The sequence below is a fragment of the Coptis chinensis genome, chromosome 5 (assembly GCF_015680905.1).
Source record: "Coptis chinensis isolate HL-2020 chromosome 5, ASM1568090v1, whole genome shotgun sequence".
NCBI lineage: Eukaryota > Viridiplantae > Streptophyta > Magnoliopsida > Ranunculales > Ranunculaceae > Coptis > Coptis chinensis.
Genome location: NC_141460.1, coordinates 98,536,109 through 98,560,688, shown reverse-complemented (window position 1 = coordinate 98,560,688; position 24,580 = coordinate 98,536,109). Strand labels below are relative to the sequence as shown.

General features: G+C 37.1%; 2 protein-coding genes and 2 pseudogenes across 4 annotated transcripts in view; 1 reads left to right on the top strand and 3 right to left on the bottom strand.

Annotated features, from left to right (window-relative positions):
- Positions 1–2,006: 2,006 nt before the first annotated feature.
- Positions 2,007–5,152, bottom strand: LOC147500836 (LEAF RUST 10 DISEASE-RESISTANCE LOCUS RECEPTOR-LIKE PROTEIN KINASE-like 2.1). Its single transcript, XM_086562410.1, has 3 exons — positions 4,276–5,152; positions 3,434–3,475; positions 2,007–3,343 (listed from the first exon to the last, which is right to left on the bottom strand). The coding sequence occupies exons 1-3, from the start codon at positions 4,991–4,993 to the stop codon at positions 2,262–2,264; spliced, it is 1,842 nt and encodes a 613-aa protein (XP_086418536.1). The 5' UTR covers positions 4,994–5,152; the 3' UTR covers positions 2,007–2,261.
- A 421-nt stretch (positions 5,153–5,573) lies between these two features.
- The window catches only part of LOC147500830 (protein disulfide isomerase pTAC5, chloroplastic-like), a 71,502-nt gene continuing 52,495 nt past the window's right edge, over positions 5,574–24,580 (top strand). Inside the window, exon 1 of one of the 2 annotated variants that reach the window (XM_086562412.1) lies at positions 5,574–5,738. In XM_086562412.1, the coding sequence (XP_086418538.1) occupies positions 5,694–5,738 (45 nt within the window). In that variant the 5' untranslated portion in view covers positions 5,574–5,693. The remainder of the gene's footprint in view (positions 5,739–24,580) is intronic. The other variant, XM_086562414.1, reaches the window with a different exon arrangement.
- Positions 12,098–15,366, bottom strand: LOC147500835 (PR5-like receptor kinase; annotated as a pseudogene). The gene is made up of 4 exons (XR_015196531.1): positions 14,879–15,366; positions 14,666–14,776; positions 13,563–13,598; positions 12,098–13,472 (listed from the first exon to the last, which is right to left on the bottom strand). The product of XR_015196531.1 is annotated as a PR5-like receptor kinase (transcript).
- LOC147500834 (PR5-like receptor kinase pseudogene) lies at positions 22,476–24,046 on the bottom strand (annotated as a pseudogene).

Here is a 24,580-nt window from a genome sequence, read left to right as displayed (position 1 = left end):
CGATATATTAATAATACATGAAACAAGATACTTTTCCGTTCTCTGAAATAATATATGCAATAAAGTTCAATAATGCATAAACAATTTACCGCACCCTTTTAGAACTCTCCACGCCTCAAGTTTTGGAAATGAGTTTTATGACTGAAGATGTCATGTGATAGGTGGGTATTTATTGAATGTGCCATAAATGGCCCGTTAGTGTTATAAAGGGGTATTCATTGACTGTGTCATGAATGACCCGGGTATTCATTGAATGTGCATGAATGACCAGATTATTTGGACTGTCCTAGAGAGGAACTAAGGTATTCGCCTTGCGGGTTAGTTGTATTCCTTGAGTATGCGGGAATATAGAATTGGGTATTCCTTGAAGGTGGCGGGAATGACCTAAGATACATAGGTTGTGAAATATGTGTATAAGAAAAGTAATTGATTTATTAATAAGATAAATTAATTTGCTTATGCGAGTATGTTTGGGCTTACATGTGAATACCTATAGGATATCTACATATGTTATATAAAAGTTTTAACTTTCTTTTGCAGGAGGGTAGGACTTAATAATATTTTGTGCAGAGACGCGGTCCTACCCTTAGACAGAAGTGGATATCGGTAAGTTTTAATTCAATTACTTAGTCATTAAAACGAGTTATTATAATGAGTTATATAATAGAAGTCTTGCTTGGGAAGAAATTATGTCGGTTAAAATGACGGAACTACCTGTCTTCCAAGCTGTGAATGATTAAGTTATAGGAAAATATAAAGTGATTGTTTGGATAATTAAAGTATGATAATGTTTATATGTGGTTAGTTTACTCATACCAGCAAATTCCATTTTGCTGACCCATGTTTGCTTTGTTTTGGCAACGAGGGTGTGTTCTTGGGAACATAAGTGGAATGCGGTGGAACCACGGCGTGTGATTTGGATTCTTGCCTGGAGCAGTCCGTTAGTTTTTATTAGGTCTGATCTTTTTGAAAGTATGTAATAACGTATTATCATATTCATATGACATGAGAATACGATATTGAAGACTATTATTCTTAGAGTTTATATTGATGTTTTATTGGGACGGAAGATAGTATTTTAATAAAGTGATGGTTGAGGAATTTTGGAGATTATTGTGGTTAAGTTGATTCTTTATGATGTGGGTTTTCGGGTTTTGACATGTGTTGTATCCACCCCGTCATAGCCTGGGTTTTTAGACAATTGAACATAGTGTTGTTTGAGATATTTATATTTCAAATATTCACTTTATAATTGTTTAGAAAATCGAGTTGTGACACATATACTCCTTTGCCTAATGTATCTTCGAAGGAATTAGTCATCTTCTTGACTTCTGAATATTTGTACCTTTGTAGACCAAAACATTCATAGTTCTCCAAAAACATTTCCACATCTGTTGAACTCTCCGTTTTACTCCTCCAACAAGAGCATAATGAGAAAATAATCTTCCTGTAAAGTACCAATAAGATTAGAAGTACTACTCCTCCAACTCCAGTGGATACACCTATAAACAGAGAGATAACTTTTAAATTCGCAAATGTTTTTATAAAGAGTTGATAAAGTGATATGTATGTATACAGTAAGCTCACCAATTATGACCTTTCGCCCAATAGTTAAGGATGAGCCTGCAATGCAAATATGTGGTTGACGTTAACATATACATGGCATGACCATAGTTACAAGCCCATTTTATTGAATTGCACAATCATTTTATTGATTATCTTCATCAACAAAATATGCGTCAGACCAGTTTAAATTTGGTCCTGACAAATGTACGTGTTGTAAAATGTCTAACAATTTGAGGCAGAATAGTCTACACTTTCAGTTTAACCAACCTCAGCATATAGAAATACAAAAATGTAAAGTAAATACTCCTTCGCATAAAGTTAAAACAATCGGGCTAAAGATGTCAAACACAGGAACCTGCAAGAGTTACCTCAAAAACAGGACAGGGTTGAGAAGAAATAGTTTATAGTCTAATACTTATTCAACTAAAAAAAATAAAACAAAAAACAAACACTTCTAAGTTTGCCATTGACAATGAGAGAAATAGCCATTATTGGATAATTTAATAAAGCTATGTAGCACCAAAGAGTCATATGGAGCTTAGAGATCGATCTTGCCATTGGAGGATAACAATCGAAAGAAGGAGCTAGAATATATCTTTTACAGTTGCTCAAAAATAGTACAATGAAACCCTTCCCTATCTAAATTTAAAGAGCAATGTCGTAGCACAAATCCAAATTTGGTGGTAGAGTAACCCTTATGACGATGAAGTAGAAGAGTGTATAGTTAGATGAAGAAAAGGATTTGGAGGCATTTCCAACTCTACACTGTTTCCTTCTAACATCTCTACCACCTTAGTCATAGAAGGCCGATATGTTGGGTGTGTTTGTATGCACCAAAGGGCCACTACAATCATCTTTTTGGTCGTTTCCTCCTTAAACACCTCACATAATGGTCCTTCTATATTGAAGTCTGGTTTAAGATGATTATATACCCACTGCGGAAAATATATCTCACTCATGTTCTCCACTTTTGTGTTAATGTTTTTTCTTTCCCCAATCATTTCAAACACCATCATTCCATAACTATATACATCCGACTTGTGAGACACCCTTCCAAAATTTCTGAAGCAAAATTCAGGTGCAATGTAACCTATAGTTCCTCGAGCTCCAGTCATAGACATGACACTGACATCTCTTGTTGGACAGAGTTTGGCCAGCCCAAAGTCGGAGATTTTTGGGCAGAAGTCTTCGTCTAGAAGGATGTTGTGAGGTTTTATGTCAAAATGTAAAATGCGTGTGTTACAACCACGATGAAGGTACTCCAAACCTTTGGCAATGCCAAGTGCTATTTGGTAAAGTTTTTTCGATCCCAAAGGAGGCGTGAAGCTTGATTCTTTCTCTTTGTAAATAAATCTTTCAAGTGATCCATTCGGCATGAACTCATACACAAGAGCTTGTTTAGTTTTCTCGGTACAAAAGCCTAGAAGGCTAACCACATTGACATGGTTAGTCCTGCCAATGGTAGAAACTTCATTGACAAAATCTTCTCCATTACCCTTGGACTCATTCAATACCTTAACTGCCACTAAACGACCATCACGAAGTTGTCCTTTGAACACGCAGCCATATCCTCCTTTGCCTAATGTATCTTTAAAGGAATTGGTCATCTTCTTAACTTCTGAATACTTGTACCTTTGTAGACCAAGACATCCAAGAACACTTGAAACATTTGTTGAAGTCTCCTTTTTATTCCACCAACAAGAGACAAATGAGAAAATTATCTTTCTGTAAAGTACCAATAAGATTGTAAGAACTATTCCAACTCCACAGGGTACACCTGTAAACAAAGAGGTAGCTTTTAAATTAAAAAACTGCAAATGTTTTTGTAAAGAGCCAATACATGATATATAGTATATAGTAAGCTCACCAATAGTAATTATCTTGCGTGCTATAATGGGTAAGCCGTGGCCTGCAATGGAAACATGTGGTTATCGTTAACATATACATGGCATGACCATAGTCACAAGCTCATTTTATTGAATCGTACAATCATTTTGTTGTTCTTTTTTTTCTTAGAATTCCAAGTGCATTACAAGCTCTATCTCCATATGTTCCTAATACCAACAACATTTGAACTGTTATCTGAAAAATGATTTTTCATACTAAATTCGCATTAGAATCACTTATAAACAATATGGATAATTACTTAAAAGAATGAATAACTTGTTTGATAATAGTGTAGAATTAAGAAAATATGATTAACAGGCTACTATAATCAAAGCAATAGAAATACACACTTATGGATTGAGGATGAATTTTGCTCCTGACCAAGTGCTAACAGTTATTCAAGCGTTGTCTAACCAGGATACAACAATCTATCTCTCTGTAACACATTCTTTTATTCGTAATACTACTCCTTACCCCCGTGCAAAAAAAAAAGGATACAACAATCATGAACTCAAAATTGTAGCACTACAAGTTCTGAGTCCTAATGAACCTTTTATTCTATTAATTGTCGGGCAGAAAATACACAAAAAACTATTTGATAGGAAAAAGTAATCAGGAAACGAGCTCTGGTGTTGAGACAATATATTTCCAAGAACGAATGCCAAAAACACCCTCCAGAATGATGGAACAAATAATTGGAACGGGTAATAGATAGAATATTGCAATAGCAAACCCAGAATTACATGATGTAGGCACACAAGTTTTTAAACTCGGGATTATTTGTAAGGATTAGAAATTAGAAATTAGAAATTAGAAACATACCTCTATCAGTATAGTAGATGCAACTACGAAAACTTGTACTATTAAACTGGCACCTCCTTCCTGATTTCTCGCAGTCCTGACATTCAGTAGGCGTAGACCAGGCGAGCTTAAACCCTTGTTTTATTTCCATTGTTAATTGTGGTGTCTGGTAACTAAACTTTGCCACTACACTCTCCGAACAGTTTTTGTACCCGCCAAATCCTATTGGAATGTTCCCTTCAGTGAAAGCATAAGAACGTTCATTTGTGGTGTTGTCTAGACAAGGAAGAAGATGCCCGACATTTTGGGTATTGTTGGTGCAATTGTAGAAAACAATAACACTGGTATATTCATCGAAGTAGCGCAAATACGGTGTGGATTGTAACGAGAAATTTCTTCGTGGTTGAGGACAATCTTGATCTATATCCACGTCCACTATTCTTACAAACTTATGATCGTAATTTATCTCTCGCACAAGATAGTGGTGGTTGGAGATATTAATGACCGGACGGGAGTCTAAACATTTTATCACTAATCCTGGATATCCACTATCATTCAAAGTATTATACCCAGAATCGATGATAGACCCGCCGTCATCCACAATCTGGTCACCTGAATTAAGTCGAAACGGGTATCCAACAGAAAAACCGGCTGTACAATTCTCGGAAGTGACTAGAAGAATTCCATTGAGGCCGATGAGAACTAGGACGAAAGAGAGGTACTGAAGCAATTGAAACATTATGACAACTCCAATCTCACACACACATACTATACTTTTGATCTGTTTACAACTCTTGAGCAGCTCAATGGAACAACAGGGACAAGATTTTAAATAATAGAGCTCATCTCCATAGACGACTTCATCAAGTCTTCTGCCGTTCAATTCCACATCTAATCTAACTTTTTTATATAATATATATCTAATCTAATCTAATCTAATTTTTTTAAAGAAAACGGTAGGAGGAACAGTGAAATTCATCACGCCATTAATTTTTTTTTTCAATTTTGTCTCTTTCCAAACACGAATATTACAGCTCATGCCATTTGTTTGTTTTATTTTTTTATTTTGTTTTTTACATAGGTAAAATAATAGTTTCACGTCTATAAATTAATGAAAAATAAAATAAAATCAGAAATTGTTAAAAAAAAAAGAGTTTTAACAGTAAATTCATCACACTATTATTTTTTTTTTCCGATTTTGCCCCTTGCCAAATCCGAATATTACATGTCATGCCATTTTTTTTTGTTTACGTGGCAGAGACACGTACAAAGAGGCTAGTAATCATAATTGTTTTAGGCCCACTTGGTACAAAGAGACCAAGTTATATTTCACAAACTTGACAAACCAAGAAATAAGTGACACGTTGGAATGCCGAAAGAGAATTCACTTCTTCAAGAGATTGGTCATTTGAGGAAAGGCTCAGAAGGCGTGGAGGTTCATGGGCAATGCAGGTCTGCTTGCATTTCCTCTAAGAAATTTCAAGGTGAGTTTGGTTGATTGATTTTATTTATATATAATTTGAATTGAATAAGTCCATATAATTTTTTTTCTGACACTTATGTATAAGATCTGTTACTGATGAAAAAGAATTGCGCAGACAGTTTCATGTTTTGGTGAATTTTGCTATAGATGAGAAGTCGGACATTGGAATGTAGCATGTACTTATGAATAATAATAATTAAAGGACAGTTAACATAACCACAGAAATGAGGCTAGTCAAGACAGACTGACATGATGCTTTGTGACCATAGTGTTATTACTGGTTTTAATATAGTAAGTCGAAAACAAGAATAGCCTTCCCTTTCAATGGATAGATTAAGAGGAAACATAACTTGACACACAGATATGTATAAATCCGACATGGATTGTCCATTTTGAAGTCTTATATTAAGGAATGGCAACCCTTGGAACACCCAAGACCTGCTCGTTTTGCAGCAAGCAAGAACTATTGTATTTTTGATGCTCAAGAAGTGAAGATTTGTACAAACCCATTGCCTCACGTACCAAGTTCAGGATCCTCAACCAATCCATGCTGCTAAGATTAAGATGGTTTTGATGGGGCCATTTGTATGGTGTGCTTTGGAAACGTGTACAGCCAAGTCAGCAATGACATTGAATACAACGTTAGGGCGACGCCAGTTTTCATAGTGTTTTGACACTGATATAAAAGTAGACGGAAATCCTTTTGTCGGTTGAACTAGTTGATTGAAAATTTCTGTAGTTCTTCCCATGAACAACATAATTGTTTCTACTACTGAAAATGTGAATGGTACTTCTCATGGAACCCAATGGATTTGAGTATCTACTTTTGGCTTGTAATTCGGATGTATTCCCTGACATAACATAACCATATGTGCTAAATCTGAAGAATATCACTGTTAAGCTATGGTGCATTACTCAATTTCTATGTCACAATTGAAGAGCTTTTCCTTTTCTGCCAGGAGAGTGCAAATGGAGCTTCAGTTGCTTCTGTGACAGAAGTCTTGGAGATCAAGCAGAATGTTATAAAGGAAAGTGAAGACGCATAATTTGAGGCATCTCACCACCGCGTCTTCCTTCTTGGAGAGAATCGGTGGGAAGATTCATCCAGACTTGTGGGCAGAAACAAAGAGGTTTCAGCAAGCAAGGTGGGAATTTCAACAACAAAGTGTATTGCTTGTCGTGGGGAGGGGCGCGTATTATGCACTGGTATGTCTGTTGTCTATTTGCTCAAGAATTTGACTTGTTAAGGCCGAAGGGAATTTATCTATTATAAATATTTTAAAGCATAGTTATGTCCTTCTCCGTTTTGTTCTCAAGAATGGGAATTGGCTTTGATGGAACCTCTCCAGAAGGAAGATTACCGTATATCTCCCGTGTTTCTACTACATGTGTTTACATTGCCATTTGAAAGCAACCTAGTTTTCATTGATTTGTCATGAGATTGAATCCTTTGACGTTGCAGTTACAGATATAGTTTTGTGCAATTTTTATTTTTAACTACAGAGCTAAAGTTTTGCTTTCTAAAAATTAGTCTAATTTGTCATTGAAGTAGTGACGTTGAGATGAACAATAATCGTAGGAAGTCATTGCTGGGACTTCAAGATGGTATCTGAAGTGAAGTTAGCAAGACTTCAAGAGTGGGGTTCACGGGGAGGGTTTCATGTCCTGTAAGTCTCCACAATGACTTCTTGCAGAATCAAAGTCTAGAATTGAGAACTTGGATCATACATTTATACGTTAACCACAACACACTACAAAAATTTGTGTAACAACGTTAAGGTTTTGTAGATCGTATTATGAAAACAGAAATAGAACAGATAACTTTTGCCAAACTTAATTGGTTTTGAATAAGTTGGCAATAACTTCATAAGTAGAACATCTAATGTAGTGACAGTGTGACACTATATCTTCCTACAAATCCAAAGTTGGCAGTAGACCAACTCTTATAACGACAAAGAAGAAAAATAGTGAAGATGGATCAAGAAAAGGATTAGGAAGCATTACCAAGTCATCAGTGTTCCTTCCAACATGTCTAGATGACATAATCTCGTGAAGATTCTAGATGACATAATCTGTGTATAAAGAAAGAAAATATACTAGGAATATACACAGATTATATCATCTAGAATCTTCACGAGATGAGCTGGAATTGCCATCTAGAATCTTCATTCAATGGGCTGGAGTGTCATCTCTTTCATTTTGATGCTCAAGAAGTGAAGATTTGTACAAACCCATTGCCTCACGTACCAAGTTCAGGATCCTCAACCAATGCATGCTGCTAAGAATAAGATAATTTTGATGGGGCCATTTGTATGGTGTGCTTTGGAAATGTATACAGCCAAGTCAGCAATGGCGTTGAATACAACGTTAGGGCGAAATCAGTGTACACAATTTTTTTACACTGATATATAAAAGTAGAAGGAAATCCTTTTGTTGGTTGAACTAGTTGATTGAAAATTTCCATAGTTCTTCCCATGATCAACATAATTGTTTCTACTACTGAAAATGTGAATGGCTTCTCATGGAATCCAATGGATTTGAGTATCTACTTTTGGCTTGTAATGCGGATGTATTCACTAACATAACATAACCATATGCGCTAAAACTGAAGAACATCACTGTTAAAACATGGTGCATTACTCAATTTCTATGTCACGATTGAAGAGGTTTTCCTTTTCTGTCAGGAGAATGCAAATAGGGCTTCAGTTGCTTCTGTGACAGAAGTCTTGGAGATCAAGCAGAATGTTATTAAGGAAAGTGAAGATGCAGAATTTGAGGCATCTCACCAATGTGTCTTCCTTCTTGAGAGAATGGGTGGGAAGATTCATCCAGACTTGTGGGCAGAAACAAAGAGGTTTCAGCAAGCAAGGTGGAATTTCAACAACAAAGTGTATTGATTGTCGTGGGGAGGGGTGTATTATGTACAGGTATGTCTGTTATCTATTTGCTCAAGAATTCGACTTGTTAAGGCCGAAGAGCATTTGCCTTCTTATAAATATCCCCGTAAGCTTTGCATTTTGAATGAGTGTTATCCCTCTCTTCTGGAAATAAATGTCCTTTGTACTAGTGATCAGACTGTCTATATCTAGCATATTTAGAAGTTAACAAGGAAGAAGCTAGATACAGATTCCCAAACTAGACTTTGGTTATAACTTGAAACTAATAATGGTCATTATTCTGTTTCAGAATGTGATGGAACTGGCGAACCAATATATATGTGGTACACTAAATAATTTTGCCTCACAGGCACATTTTCAATTTGTTTGCAGTTTCTGGAATGGGTTGACAAGGGAACAAAATGTCCATACTGTGAAGGCCTTGGTTACAACATTTGCGATGTATGTGAAGGGAAAACACTTATCCGTGCATGATTAGTGACTACAAACATGTATATGCATGCTGGATTTTAAAATGTATAATTCACATGGATGTTATTATGAGGACATCTTACCTTGTCACAGTAATTACGGTGGCATAGGAACAGTAGTCTATGCATTACAATAAGATTTCGGATAGAGAAAATGGATGCATTTTTCAATAATATCCACACCAAAGATGCTCTTTTTAAAGCATGGGTATGTCCCCGTTTTGTTTTCAAGAATGGGAAATGGCTTTGATGGAACCTCTCCAGAAGAACGATTATTGTGATTATTGTATACCTCCTCTGTTTCCACTACATATGTTTACATTGCTATTTGAGAAACTAAATTGAGGTTCATGAGCCAATTATTTTTCATTGATTTGTCATGAGATTGAATCCTTTGAAGTTGCAGTCAGAGACTTATTACAGCCAAAGATTACCATGGGCAGTTTTTATTTTTAACTACAGATTTATAGTTTTACTTTCTAAAAATTTGTCTAATTTGTAAAGTAGTAATATTGAGATGAACAATAATCATATGAAGTTCCTGCTGGGACTTCATGACGGTATTTGCCGTTAAGTTAGCAAAAGTGGGGTTTCAAGCTGTGCAAGCTGTACAAGGACTTCTTGCAAAATCAAGGTCTAGAATTCAACCTCAGATCACAAATTTACACGGGAACCACGACACACTACATAAATTTGTGCTACAACGTTAAGGTTCTGTACATCGTATTATGAAAACAAAAATAGAAGAGATAATCTTTGCCACTTATTTGGTTTCGATAAGTTGGCAATAACTTCAGAAGTAGAACATCTAATGTAGTCACACTAAATCTACTACAAATCCAAATTTGGCTGTACACCAACTCTTATAACGACGAAGAAGAAAATAGTGAAGATAGATCAAGAAAAGGATTTGGAGGCATTACCAAGTCATCATTGTTTCCTTCCAACAGGTCTACCACTTTACTCATTGAAGGCCGATTTGTTGGGTGTGTTTGTAAGCACCAAAGAGCCACTACAATCATCTTTTTGGTCGTTTCTTCCTCAAACATCCCATTGGATTCTTCTATATTAAAGTCTAATTTAAGATGATTATATATCCACTGCGGAAAATATATCTCATTCATGTTCTCTGCGGATGCATCGATGTTCTTTCTTCCCCCAATCATTTCTAACACCATCATTCCATAACTATAAACGTCCAACTTGTGAGAAACCCCACCAAAGTTCCTCGAGCTCCAACCATGGACACAACACTAATTTCTCTAGTTGGATAGAGCTTAGCCATCCCAAAGTCGGAGATTTTAAGGCAGAAGTCTTCGTCTAGAAGGATATTGTGAGGCTATATATCGAAATGCAAAATGCAGGTGTTACAACCTTGATGCAAGTACTCCAACCCTCTAGCAATGCCAAGTGCTATTCGGTAAAACTTTTCCCATCCCAAAGGAGGAGTTGTGGTGCTTGAGTTCTTCTCATAGATAAATCTTTCGAGAGACCCATTTGACATGAATTAATACACAAGCGCTCTTTTGCTCCCCTCGTTACTAAAGGCCAACGACATTAACATGGTTAGTCCTGCCAATTGTAGCGACTTCATTGATAAATTCTTCTCCATTCTACTTGGAATCTTTGAACACCTTAACTGCCACTAGGCGGCCATCACAAAGCTTGCCTTTGAGAATACACAGCCATAACCTCCTTGGCCCAATGTGTCCTTGAAAGAATTCGTCATCTTCTTAATATTTGAATATCTGAATGTCTGTAGACCAACACATCCATAGTTCTCCAAGAACACTTCCACATTTGTTGAACTTTTGCATCCGTTCCTCCAATGAGAGACTACTAAGTATAATGATGAGGAAACATTTCTCCCATAAAGAGTAAGATGAGACATAATACTCCAACTCCAGTAGAGACACCTATAAGTAGAAAAGGCACACTAAGCTACATCTTAAAAGTATCAAAGAAAGTAGGACTCTGTGAAGCATATACATAGTACGATCACCGATCATGACCTTTGATCCACTATTTTTTTTTTTCAGAAGTAATGATACTGAATTTAATACTGAAACTAGTTTGTTGAGGTAAGAACCATAGGAAAACAAATCCACCACTCTATCAAGTGAAACTTTAAAAAAAGATGAATCCTCCCTTCTATGATAGAAGTATGAATATTTGGGTTTACCTTTCGGTAAACTGCAACGGTCAAGAGGGAAAGAAGTTGGACGTATACCCAGACGCGTCTGTGGACAAGTTCTATCTCTGAACTCTCCATTGTTGCAGTGGAAACGAGAAGCACAAGCACCGTACCAGTAGTATTGTACTGGCACTGTCCACCAGATCGCTCCCAATCCTCAGTCACTAGCTAGGCGTCAAAGTAGAAGGCGTCAAACAGTACCTCCATGCTCTCCTCACAGTTTCTGTACCAGTTAAATCCTTTTGGAATGTTATCTCGAACGAAAGCACAAGAACATTTACTGGTATTGTTGTGTCGTCGTTGTTGTTCTCTGTCGTTGTTGTTCTCTAGACAAGGAAGACCCTTAATGTTTGTGCAATTATAGAAATTGATCACGCTGGCATGTTCATTATAGTAGTCTGACGGCATGGATTCTAATGAGACGTTCCTTCTTGGTAGAGGGCATTCTTCTTCTTCTATAACTATGTCCATCACAGTTATAATTTTCCCTTCATAATATATGCGATGCACATGATTGGTGTGGTTTGAGATATTAATAAACAGACGATACTCTGAACATTTGATCAGTAATAATCCTGGATATCCATCATCACCGACAATAGCCCCATCATTATTTTAATACCGAAGTGGATATCGAATATTAGTCACTTCCGGGCAATAATTGGATGTCTCTGCAAGAACTCCATTCAGACTGATAATGCTGAACGTAAGGAGTTGAAGCAACTGAAAATTGACAACTTGGAATGTTGAGCACATACTACTCCCTTAATCTTCTTTTAATTCTTGGTCACCAACTCAGTTGACACAATGTTCTGTATTTCTAAGTCATCTGTATACAAATCTAAGTAACAAGTGAAACAACAAAGTCAACTAGAAATTTCATTTAGCTTTACATGTCATTGGATAGTTTAATAAAACCCGGTAGCACCAAAGAGTCATATGGAGCTTGAAGATCGATCTTGCCATTGGAGGATAACAGTTGAAAAAGGAACTATAATATATCTTTTACTGTTGCAGAAAATTAGTACAGTGAGACCCTTCCCTATCTAAATTTAAAGAGCGTGTTGTTGCACAAATCCCACTTTGGTCGTAGAGTAACTCCTATGACGATGAGGAAGAAGATAGTGTAGGGTTTGGAGGCATTTGCAACTCTTCATTGTTTCCTTCTAACATCTCCACCACTTTGCTCATTGAAGGCCTATTTGATGGGTGTGTTTGTATGCACCATAGAGCCACTATGATCATCTTTTTGGTCGACTCCTCCTCAAACATCTCAGAAGATCCTTCTATGTTGAAGTCTGGTTTAAGATGATTATATATCCACTGCGGAAAGTAAATCTCACTCAAGTTCTCCACTGTTGCATCAATGTTCTTTCTCCCACCAATCATTTCTAACACCATCATTCCATAACTATAAACATCCGACTTGTGAGACACCCCTCCAAAGTTTTTAAACGAGACTTGGGTGCAATGTAAACCGGAGTTCCTCGAGCTCAAACCATGACAAAATCTTGATATCTCTTGTTGGGATGAGTTTGGCCATCCCAAAATCAGAAATTTTTGGGCAGTAAGTCTTCATCTAGAAGGATATTATGAGGTTTTATATCGAAATGCAAAATCGAAAGTGTTACAACCACGATGCAAGTATTCCAACCCTCTAGCAATACCAAGTGCTATTTGGTAAAGCTTTTCCCATCCTAGAGGAGGCGTGATACTTGATTCCTTGTCTTTGTAAATAAACTGTTCGAGGGATCCATTCGGCATGAACTCGTACACAAGAGCTCGTTTAGTTTTCTCAGTACAAAAGCCGAGGAGGTTGACCACATTAACATGGTTAGTCTTGCCAATGGTAGCAACTTCATTAACAAAATCTTCTCCATTACCCTTTGACTCATTCAATACCTTAACTGCCACTAAACGGCCATCACGAAGCTGTCCTTTGAACACGCAACCATATCCTCCTTTGCCTAATGTATCTTTAAAGGAATTGGTCATCTTCTTGACTTCTGAATACTTGTACCTTTGTAGACCAAGACATCCATAGTTCTCCAAGAACACTTTCACATTTGTTGAAGTCTCCTTTTTATTCCACCAACAAAAGACAAATGAGAAAATTATCTTTCTGTAAAGTACCAATAAAATTGTAAGAACTATTCCAACTCCACAGGGTACACCTGTAAACAAAGAGGTAGTTTTTAAATTAAAAAACTGCAAATGTTTTTGTAAAGAATCGACACATGATATATAGTATATAGTAAGCTCACCAATAGTAATTATCTTGCGTGCTATAATGGGTAAGCCTGCAATGCAAACATGTGGTTATCGTTAACATATACATGGCATGACCATAGTCACAAGCTCATTTTATTGAATCGTACAATCATTTTATTGTTCATTATTTTCTTAGAATTCCGAGTGCATTACAAGCTCTATCTCCATTCCTAAATCCTAATACCAACAATATTTGAACTGTTATTTGAAAAATGATTTTTCATACTAAATTCGCGTTAGAAATTAGAATCACTTAAAAACAATATGGATAATTACTTAAAAGAATGAATAACTTGTTTGATAATAGTGTAGAATTAAGAAAATATGATTAACAGACTACTATAATCAAAGTAATAGAAATACACACTTATGGATTGAGGATGAATTTTGCTCTGACCCGAAGTGCTACTTGGTTCTTCAAGTGTTGTCTAATCAGGATAAAACAATCAGACACTCAAAATTGTAGCACTACAAGTTCTGAGTCCTAGTGAACCTTTTAATGTTTTGCTTGTTTCTTACAACCTTTTATTCTATTAATTGCGTTCCGGGCAGAAAATACACAAAAAGCTATTTGACAGGAAAAATTAATTAGGAAACGAGCTATGGTGTATTCATAAACTATGTGGTGCTTGGTAATGAGTTTCCATCAAATCAAATGTATCTATATTTTTCTTTTTCAATTTGTCTGTTCGAAAATAATATAGTATAAGTACGAAGGACCATTCTCTTCTATATAAAATTCAATCACTCTACCTGACAGTTGAGACAATATATTTACTAGAACAAATGCCAAAAACACCCTCCAGAATGGTGGAACAAATAATTGGAACGTGATAATAGATAGACAATATGGCAACAAGAAATTGGTCCCATTTTCAAGTGAAAATCACTCTCAAAACTAGTGATTTTTTTTAATCACTCTCAAAGACAAATTTCGGATGAAAATAAGTCGGAAAACCAATTTTCGAGTAAAAATAACCCTTAAGGACAAATTGCCCGGATTTGAAATAAATATTTTCCAATTTTACCTTTTGTTATAAACAATGAGTATTCATTGATGTATGAACAATTTGTTATAAACAATGAGTATTCATACCTTTTCCCCCTGTCGGTGGTCCTGGAGAGTCAGCCCCTTTTCCCCCTGTCGGTCCTGGAGAGTCAGCCCCTGATATTGCTTTACCCCCTGTCGGTCCTGTAGAGTTATGAACTGGTAGTGCAATAGCAAACCCAACATTACATGATGTATACACACAATTTGTTAAAATCGGGATTATTTGTAGGGATTAGAAATTAGAAATTAGAAACATACCTATAACATAACCATAGGAATCCTGGTTGCAACTACGAAAACTTGTACTATTAAACTGGCACCGGCCATATGATTTCTCGCAGTACTGACAGTCAGTAGTAGGCGCAGACCAGTCGAGCTTAACCCCTAGTTTTAATTCCTGTGTTATGTTTGTAGTTGCCGGGTAACTAAACGTTGCCACTACACTCTCCGAACAGGTTTTGTACCCGTCAAATCCTATTGGAATCTTACCTTCAGCGAAAGCATAAGAACGTTCATTTGTGTGGCTGCTGTTGTTGTATATGTCTAGACAAGGAAGAAGCTGCTGGACATTTTGGGTATTGTTGGTGCAATTGTAGAAAAAGGTCATATTGGTATATCCACCGTAGTAGCGCAAATACGGTGTGGATTGTAACGAGAAATTTCTTCGTGGTTGAGGACAATCTTGGTCTACTATATCCACGTCCACTATTGTTAACTAGTGAATGCCCGTGCCAGTCGGCACTCTAGACACATTGCTTTTGAACAACACCCCAAGAGAGACCATCTCTATGGTAGCATTGTATCGATGATATAACCATTTCCAACAGTTTTATACTTCATAATCATTTCATACGCATACTCAAGTGAGTTTAATTATTGCAATTCTATGCATTTCATTTCTCACAAACCAACTCATTACACATACTCTTATACATTCATTAATTTAATACATATCAGAATGAGAATGATGAAAATAAAGGGAGAGAGTCTTAATATCATCATTTTTTTAAAAAAATAAAAAAATCCAGCAGAGTCTCCTTTGTATTTTCAACATTTCAAAAACCTAAATCCTGTCATAACCTGAAAATCAAACAATACAATTCTCATAGATCAACCATACCAAAATATATAACTTCATATTTATACATAACACAAATTACTTCTAAAACTAAAAGACAACTCATTAAACATTAAAGAAGACTTTGCATAATTTTTTCACCGGGGCTAATTCTAGTAACGAAAGGGGAAAAATAAAATAAAATAAATACTCCATTTCCACTTATCGAAGTTCCTCATTTCTCTCATTCTCCTCTCTATGCATAATCGTTCACACCATTCTCGCTACCATATGGATAAATCCGCCATGGAGCAAAGACTACAATCATGTTCTTTGAAAAATTATGGCAATTTAACTTGGTACCGCAAAACAAACCACATACACATGATTTTTTTAGACTTGATACATTTAGCATATTGTTTGCAAAAGAGATGGTTTTCAAAATAAAATAATATCTATTCTTATTTTTAAGTATCCACGCTTATCATCAAAAAAAACTATCATAAAACTTACATAGCATATATATGGATACAATATATTCTTTATTTTCTAAACCAATAAAAGTAACATTCTTTAATTTCTCACTTGCCTTTTCTCATTGGTATCAATGTCCTTAGAGAAGAACTTACGGGTATCGACATTTGTAGTACAATTTCTTGCATTAGGTGGAAGAAAACGGATATTCTTTTTGAAGAAGTACATCCGGACATGGCCACATAGAGTTGCCCATGGTGAAAACCGGTGTCCTCAAATCAATGCCAACATATTTCATCGACCGCCTTGCGACTTATTAATTGTCATGGCATAAGCTAGTCGAGCAGGGGAATTGTCGTCTTGATAGTTTGAAAGGCAACTCTGCATTTGAGGGAGCGAGATATTCTTGGGATGAGTACCGGATTTCCGACTTTCTCTCGGTCAAAAATTTTAGCTTGAAGGACTTTATCAAGCACATTGAAGCACCATAAGTCGTGGTCCCATTGCAAAGGCCATCTTTAGGTGCTATGTTCCCGAAAGCAACATTATAGGGCATCCGGGTTTTAACTTGAGATTGAAAGGTGGTAAGCTAGAAGGGTCGAGGAGTTCGTAAACTTCGGTGGGATAGTGAGCCCCACTTGGACTATCAATATCATCTTCGATGATTTTATCTGCCGCCAAATACTCAAGCCGCTTCACGGGAAACAAATTCAGTGCAACCTCATTAATTGCACTCACATCATCATTACGGGCGCAAGAATAGTGCGTCGGTTAAGAAATTTGGAGGCGGTGTGTCCATAACATCCAATTGGGGATAGACAGAGAAGATGAGTTCTTGGATATTGGTACATTTGGCGTATTCCATTCGGCAATTATGCGCATTCTTTGGGATTCGAACCAATCTAAATGAATCAAAGCAAAAATGAATTCATTAGTTTCTAAAATAGTTCGTTTATATATGGAACTAATGGAGAAAAAACATTCTAATTAGAAGGCATTAGTAGCACACCTCCAACAAAAATCGGGCGAATTCGACATTCTCGGACTCTGCCATTTCAAGCCGCATGTTACGTACCAAGTGCAAAACTTCTAAATAACTCCAAAGAAAAGAGTGCGTAGTGATGCACCAACAAATTGCTCTCTCGACCTAAGCGTATAATAGCAGGGTGTTTGTCGAAAATCACCACCAAGAAGCGTAGTGATACCACCAAATATCTTCTTGTTTCCACAAATATCTTGAAGTGTTCTATCCACGGCCTCAACACGGTATCTATGTTGCATGGGCACCTCGTCCCAAACAATTAGTTTTGTTTCTTTAAATAGGTCGACAAGGTCGGAATGTTTAGTGAAGCAAAAAAGTGGTATCCATCACATCAATTGGAATTTTAAATGTAGAATGAAGCGGTCGTCCACCGCATAATAATGTGAGATGCAATTCGATGATGCCACCGTGATGACAATAAGACCCGTCTTTCGCGGTGCCTTTGCAATTGTATTATACAAAAAGTTTTCCACGTACCCAATTTGCTCCATTCAAAAAGAAAAGTTTGCCCTTGTCACCATATCTTGAATCGATCCGCGATGGTATAAGCATGAAGTTGTTCGGCATTAAAGGCGACTCACATCAACTATGACCTCTTCTCCTATGCCTTCATCTTTGAAGTTGGCGTTGCTCCCAAATGAGCCTATTGCCAACAATTTTGCTCCAATCCTCCTTTTTGCTTTGGCATGGGCGGAAATCTTCCAATGTCTTCCCGATTCTAAAAGGATTTGTTCCACCGGATATAAGCCGTGTCGTTATTTGCTCATCGGTTGGATCCGGGATGTCGTGCTTTGTTGAAGCCGATTGTCAAAGATCATCACATATACTTTCGATGCAAATTTGCTCCAAAGTAGATCCGGTCGTAACGGATGACACTCTAAAAGAATTACACAAAACAACCTCCGTAGTTGATATCCGGTTTTCATTATCGCCGCCTCTTCTAGGCATTGTATCCACTTATCATCGACTTCCAACAGCCCGGGCAATACATGCTTCTTTTGTAATGTTTGTACACGGTATCACCAACTTTATAAAGATATGCAAAGGAGGTAGGCCCTTTTACAATGATAAGTAGCAAACGTAGATAAAACCTCTCCCGACATTGGGGCTTGCAAAATACATCCTACCAATGGAAGGTCCCGAGTCCTAGGAGTCCACTCTTGAGAGTCTTTGTGAAAAACATAGTGTCTTGGAAATTCTTGATAGGTAAATGCTCGTGCATTTGGATCTTCAAAGACAACACTTAAAGAAAGTCGGTGTTGAGGTTTGGTCTCGGCTCGGGCAAGAATTGCATCCATGGGCTCTTTGCTATTGAAAACAACCCTATGCATGCCTTCTAAATGAAGCGCCAATCGTTGGACACTTGGAAACTCTTTATGCATTGGATTACGAAATAGATGCCATGCACCGGTCACGGTCCAATGTACCTTGCATCGATATATTCTTTGAATCTCATCATTTGTTCCTGCCACCACCGCATTTGCTTTGTCATAGCCTTTGTAGATGTACTTGTTAATATATTTAACGACTTGACACGATGCACAAACTTCAACATTGATATGGCGGTCAAACATTTCGCACGGATATGCATTGTAGGGAACAACATCTCCATTATCAACTTTAACCATTTTATTCCTCCTCTTCACAAAATATTTCTTGCCGATTAATTTCCGGTAAATGGAGTACCCTTTTTATCCATAATTGTTTCCTCCACAAACTCTTTTGGATAGGCTTTGGTGCATCGACCATTTTCCATACATGAAGCACTTTCGGATCTTGATCACCACGGGGCCATGAACCATGCACTTCTTCATTGCTTCAAACAATGCAGGGGTGGGTGTGGTGCGGGAATTCGCACATACAAATTTATCCACTTGCTCATTTGTTTGGGGGATCTTGTCATCATCATGCGCGAGAAATAAAAGGCAATGCATGTGTGGAAGACCGCTTCGAAATTCAATGGTATAGACATATGCAACCACCGGCCGAAGATATCATTCTTCAAGATTTCTTTCATAATTGCTTTTTCGTTTTATTTCGAATACCGTGCAACTATTTCAGGGTCAAGTGTCGAAGTCTAGTGTTCCTTGAGCGCATCTTTAATTTCCTGCCAATTAGGGTTTGCATTGGAAATTTTCATGAAATAATCTACTCCGTTCATGAAAATGACACTTAATGAATTTACTACCACAATTACATGCAATGTGGCTAATTAGCACTCGTCCAATGGTCGACATTATTCGTACTGTTCTCCCTTTGGGATTGGTACGGTGAAAAAGTGAGCAAATCATATGTTGCATGCGAAATTAATAATGAATAAAGATATTTAGGAAATGAAAATGAGGATGACGTCGTAGGAGGTAGGTCCACGTCCACCCACTGGCCAATTATTCAACATTCAAAAATGAAGACAGAGAATAGATTTCTCCGCCAAATTCCTCGCGAAAAAATTGAATTTTTTCTTCTTCTCTTCTTCAAAGGTAATAAGAAATAGAAATGGCCACGTTGGCATTCAAATCGACTACCAAGAGGAGCAGTAATTCCAACTCTTCATCTTCTCAATCTTCTTCTAGAAACAACACTAATAATAATTCAAGCCGTCTACTCCGCTCATTAAGTGTCGAAACTCGGGGGATTTCCTGCTTCATCGAATGATGATCTTGAAGCTGTTAAGATTATTGCCAAAGAAGTCGGTAATGCTATTGATGATGATGGGCATGTTCCTGTTATTTGTGGTCTTGCTAGATGTAATAAAGCTGATATTGATGCTGCTTGGGAAGCTGTTAAGTATGCCAAGAGGCCTAGGATTTATACTTTTATTCATACTTTTACTTGCATTGGAAACCCGCATCTCTACCATTAGATCTTGGTCAAACAGATCTGGACCGTTCTTTATTATAGTTTTGTCTTTTAGTGAAAAAAAAAAAACCCTATCTTATTATTAGATAGATAATTTCTGAACATAATCTATATCTCGCACATGATAGTGGTGGTTGGAGATATTAATGACCGGACGGGAGTCTAAACATTTTATCACTAATCCTGGATATCCACTATCATTGGGAGTATACACGGGATCGATGGACCCGCCATATTTCACAATCTCGTCACCCGAATTAAGTCGAAACGGGTATCGAACAAAAAAATCGCCTGGACACATCTCGGAAGTGACTAGAAGAATTCCATTGAGGCCGATGAGAACTAGGACGAAAGAGAGGTACTGAAGCAATTGAAACATTATGACAACTTCTGATCTGTTTACAACTCTTGAGCAGGTCAGTGGAACAACAGGGACAAGATTTTTAATAATAGAGCTCATCTCCATAGACGACTTCATCAAGTCTTCTGCCATTCAATTCCACATAATGAATGTGTGGTCATAATTGTTTTAGGCCCACTTGGTTTGAACCTTGTGCTCTCGTGGTAAAACCCAGCGGCTGAGACCAAGTTATATTTCACGAACTTCACAAACCAAGAAATAAGTGACACGTTGGAATGCTGAAAGAGAATTCACTTCTTCAAGAGATTGGTCAGTTTCGGAGAAATGAAGAGATGAAAAAGCCGAAGAATAAGAGGGTTTCGTCTTTGAGGAAAGGCTCAGAAGCCGATCTAGGTTTGAAAACTCAGTTATGCAGTTCTGGGATGTTAGCCCTAGAGAAAAGTGTGCACCAAAGATTAAATCATGTATTTGGATTCCCCCTGAACCTGATGTACTCAAACTAAATACTGATGGCGCGGCTTCTGGCAATCCAGGCCCTGCGGGCATTGGTGTCTCTTATAGAGGAAGAATGGGGGATTTCAAGATGACAATGTGGAAAAGTATTGGAGTGGCAACAAGCTTCTGGGCAGAATGTATAGCTATCCTTGAAGGTGTAGAAATGGCTATATCTAGAGGTTGGTTAAGGCTTTGGGTAGAGACAGACTCAGAAGCTGCATCAAAAGCGTTTACTGGTGGCAGTGTGCCATGGCAACTTGAAGCAAGATGGACAAGTTGCACTGCTGCCACCCAGCAACTCAAGATAACCACTATCTTCAGGGAAGGAAATATCACTGCTGACGCCCTAGCAAAGGTTGGTACAACCCTTGCAGCCAATGGCAGAACTGTTTTTGAAGGCAAACCAGACTGGATTCACAAATGGGAAGGCCCTTTCCAAACATTCTACAGATTCCAGTGAAATGTATTTTACTCCATCGTAATAAATGGAAGTAATAGCTTGATAGATTGAGTTTGACCTTAGAGAGTGCAGCATGTTGCCTCCCTAAACACCTTTTACTACTTTTTTTAATACAATTAAATTAAACTCAGCAAAAAAAAAAAAAAAAAAGGCGTGGAGGTTCATGGGCAATGCAGGTCTGCTTGCATTAATTTCCTCTAAGAAATTTCAAGGCGAGTTTGGTTGATTGATTTTATTTATATATAATTTGAATTAAATAAGCTGACCACATTGACATGGTTAGTCCTGCCAATGGTAGCAACTTCATTAACAAAATCTTCTCCATTACCCTTGGACTCATTCAATACCTTAATTGCCACTAAACGACCATCACGGAGCTGTCCTTTGAACACACAGCCATAGACTCCTTTGCCTAATGTATCCTTGAAGGAATTGGTAATCTTCTTGACTTCTGAATACTTGTACCTTTGTAGACCAAAACATTCATAGTTCTCCAAGAACATTTCCACATCTGTTGAACTCTCCGTTTTACTCCTCCAACAAGAGCATAATGAGAAAATAATCTTCTTGTAAAGTACCAATAAGATTAGAAGTACTACTCCAACTCCAGTAGATACACCTATAAACAGAGAGATAACTTTTAAATTCGCAAATGTTTTTATAAAGAGTTGATCAAGTGATATGTATGTATACAGTAAATTATGACCTTTCGCTCAATAGTTAAGGATGAGCCTGCAATGCAAATATGTGGTTGACGTTAACATATATTTTATTGAATTGCACAATCATTTTGTTGATTATCTTCATCAACAAAATATGCGTCAGACCAGTTTAAATTTGGTCCTGACAAATGTACGTGTTGTAAAATGTCTAACAGTTTGAGGCAGAATAGTCTACACTTTCAGTTTCACCAACCTCAGCATATAGAAATACAAAAATGTAAAGTAAATACTCCTTCACATAAAGTTAAAACAATCGGGCTAAAGATGTCAAACACAGAACCTGCAAGAGTTGCCTCAAAAACAGGACGGGTTGAGAAGAAATAATTTATAGTCTAATACTTATCCAACTAAAAAAAATAAAACAAAAAACAAACACTTTTAAGTTTGCTATTAACAATGAGAGAAATAGCCATTATTGGATAATTTAATAAAGCCATGTAGCACCAAAGAGTCATATGGAACTTAGAGATCGATCTTGACATTGGAGGATAACAATCGAAAGAAGGAGCTAGAATATATCTTTTACAGTTGCTCAAAAATAGTTCAATGAGACCCTTCCCTATCTAAATTTAAAGAGCAATGTCATAGCACAAATCCAAATTTGGTGGTAGAGTAACCTTTATGACGATGAAGTAGAAGAGTGTATAGTTGGATGAAGAAAAGGATTTGGAGGCATTTCCAACTCTGCATTGTTTCCTTCTAACATCTCTACCACCTTAGTCATAGAAGGCCGATCTGTTGGGTGCGTTTGTATGCACCAAAGGGCCACTACAATCATCTTTTTGATCGTTTCCTCCTTAAACACCTCACATAATGGTCCTTCTATATTGAAGTCTGTTTAAGATGATTATATACCCACTGCGGAAAATATATCTCACTCATGTTCTCCACTTTTGTGTTAATGTTTTTTCTTTCCCCAATCATTTCAAACACCATCATTCCATAACTATAGACATCCGACTTGTGAGACACCCCTCCAAAGTTTCTGAAGCAAAATTCAGGTGCAATGTAACCTATAGTTCCTCGAGCTCTAGTCATAGACATGACACTGACATCTCTTGTTGGACAGAGTTTGGCCAGCCCAAAGTCGGAGATTTTTGGGCAGAAGTCTTCGTCTAGAAGGATGTTGTGAGGTTTTATGTCGAAATGTAAAATGCGTGTGTTACAACCACGATGAAGGTACTCCAAACCTCTGGCAATGCCAAGTGCTATTTGGTAAAGTTTTTCCGATCCCAAAGGAGGCGTGAAGCTTGATTCTTTCTCTTTGTAAATAAATCTTTCAAGTGATCCATTCGGCATGAACTCATACACAAGAGCTCATTTAGTTTTCTCGGTACAAAAGCCTAGAAGGCTAACCACATTGACATGGTTAGTCCTGCCAATGGTAGAAACTTCATTGACAAAATCTTCTCCATTACCCTTGGACTCATTCAATACCTTAACTGCCACTAAACGACCATCACGAAGTTGTCCTTTGAACACACATCCATATCCTCCTTTGCCTAATGTATATTTGAAGGAATTGGTCATCTCCTTGACTTCTGAATACTTGTACTTTTGTAGACCAAGACATCCATAGTTGTCCAAGAACACTTCCACATCTGTTGAACTCTCCGTTTTACTCTTCCAACAAGAGCATAATGAGAAAATTAAATAATCTTCCTGTAAATTACCAGTAAGATTAGAAGTACTACTCCTCCAACTGCAGTGGGTACACCTATAAACAGAGCGATAACTTTTAAATTTGCAAATGTTTTTATAAAGAGTTGATAAAGTGATATGTATGTATACAGTAAGCTCACCAATTATGAAGTTTCGCTCAGTAGTTGAGGATGAGCCTGCAATGCAAACATGTAGTTGACGTTAACATGTAGTTGAGAGCATATCATTACAAGCTCCATCTCCATTCCTAATACCAACGATAATTGCACGGCTGAATGAAAAGTGATTTTTCATATTAAGCACGTGTTGGAACCACTTTTAAACAATATGGAAAATTACATAAACAAAATGAATAACTTGTTTGATAAGAATTAAGAAAAGATGATTAACAGGCTACTATAATCAAAGTAATAGAAATACACACATATCGATTGAGGATTGCAGAGCAATGCCCTAGAGACAAATTTCGCACTACTTCAATACCAAAAATTAAGAAAACAAAAAGGGAAAGACAAACGGTGTGACCACTCTATGTTTTCCAAACCCAAAAAACTAGAGGTAGCTATGACCCTCGACCTGCGATTTAAACGATTTAAGATGGAAAACAAATATACACGTATATGTAAAATGTTTCTGACCATCCATAAAGACTTCAAGAGTATTTGTTAGAAAGATAACAAATTCTTATTGGCCAATATTTACCAATGGATTTACCAATAGCTAAACAGTCATCAACGAAGACGAAGCAAAATAATTATGCCAAAATAATTGATTTCTACGGTGTTGAGATGTTGATTAAATGTTTCTATGCTCATGGCAAGCTTTAAT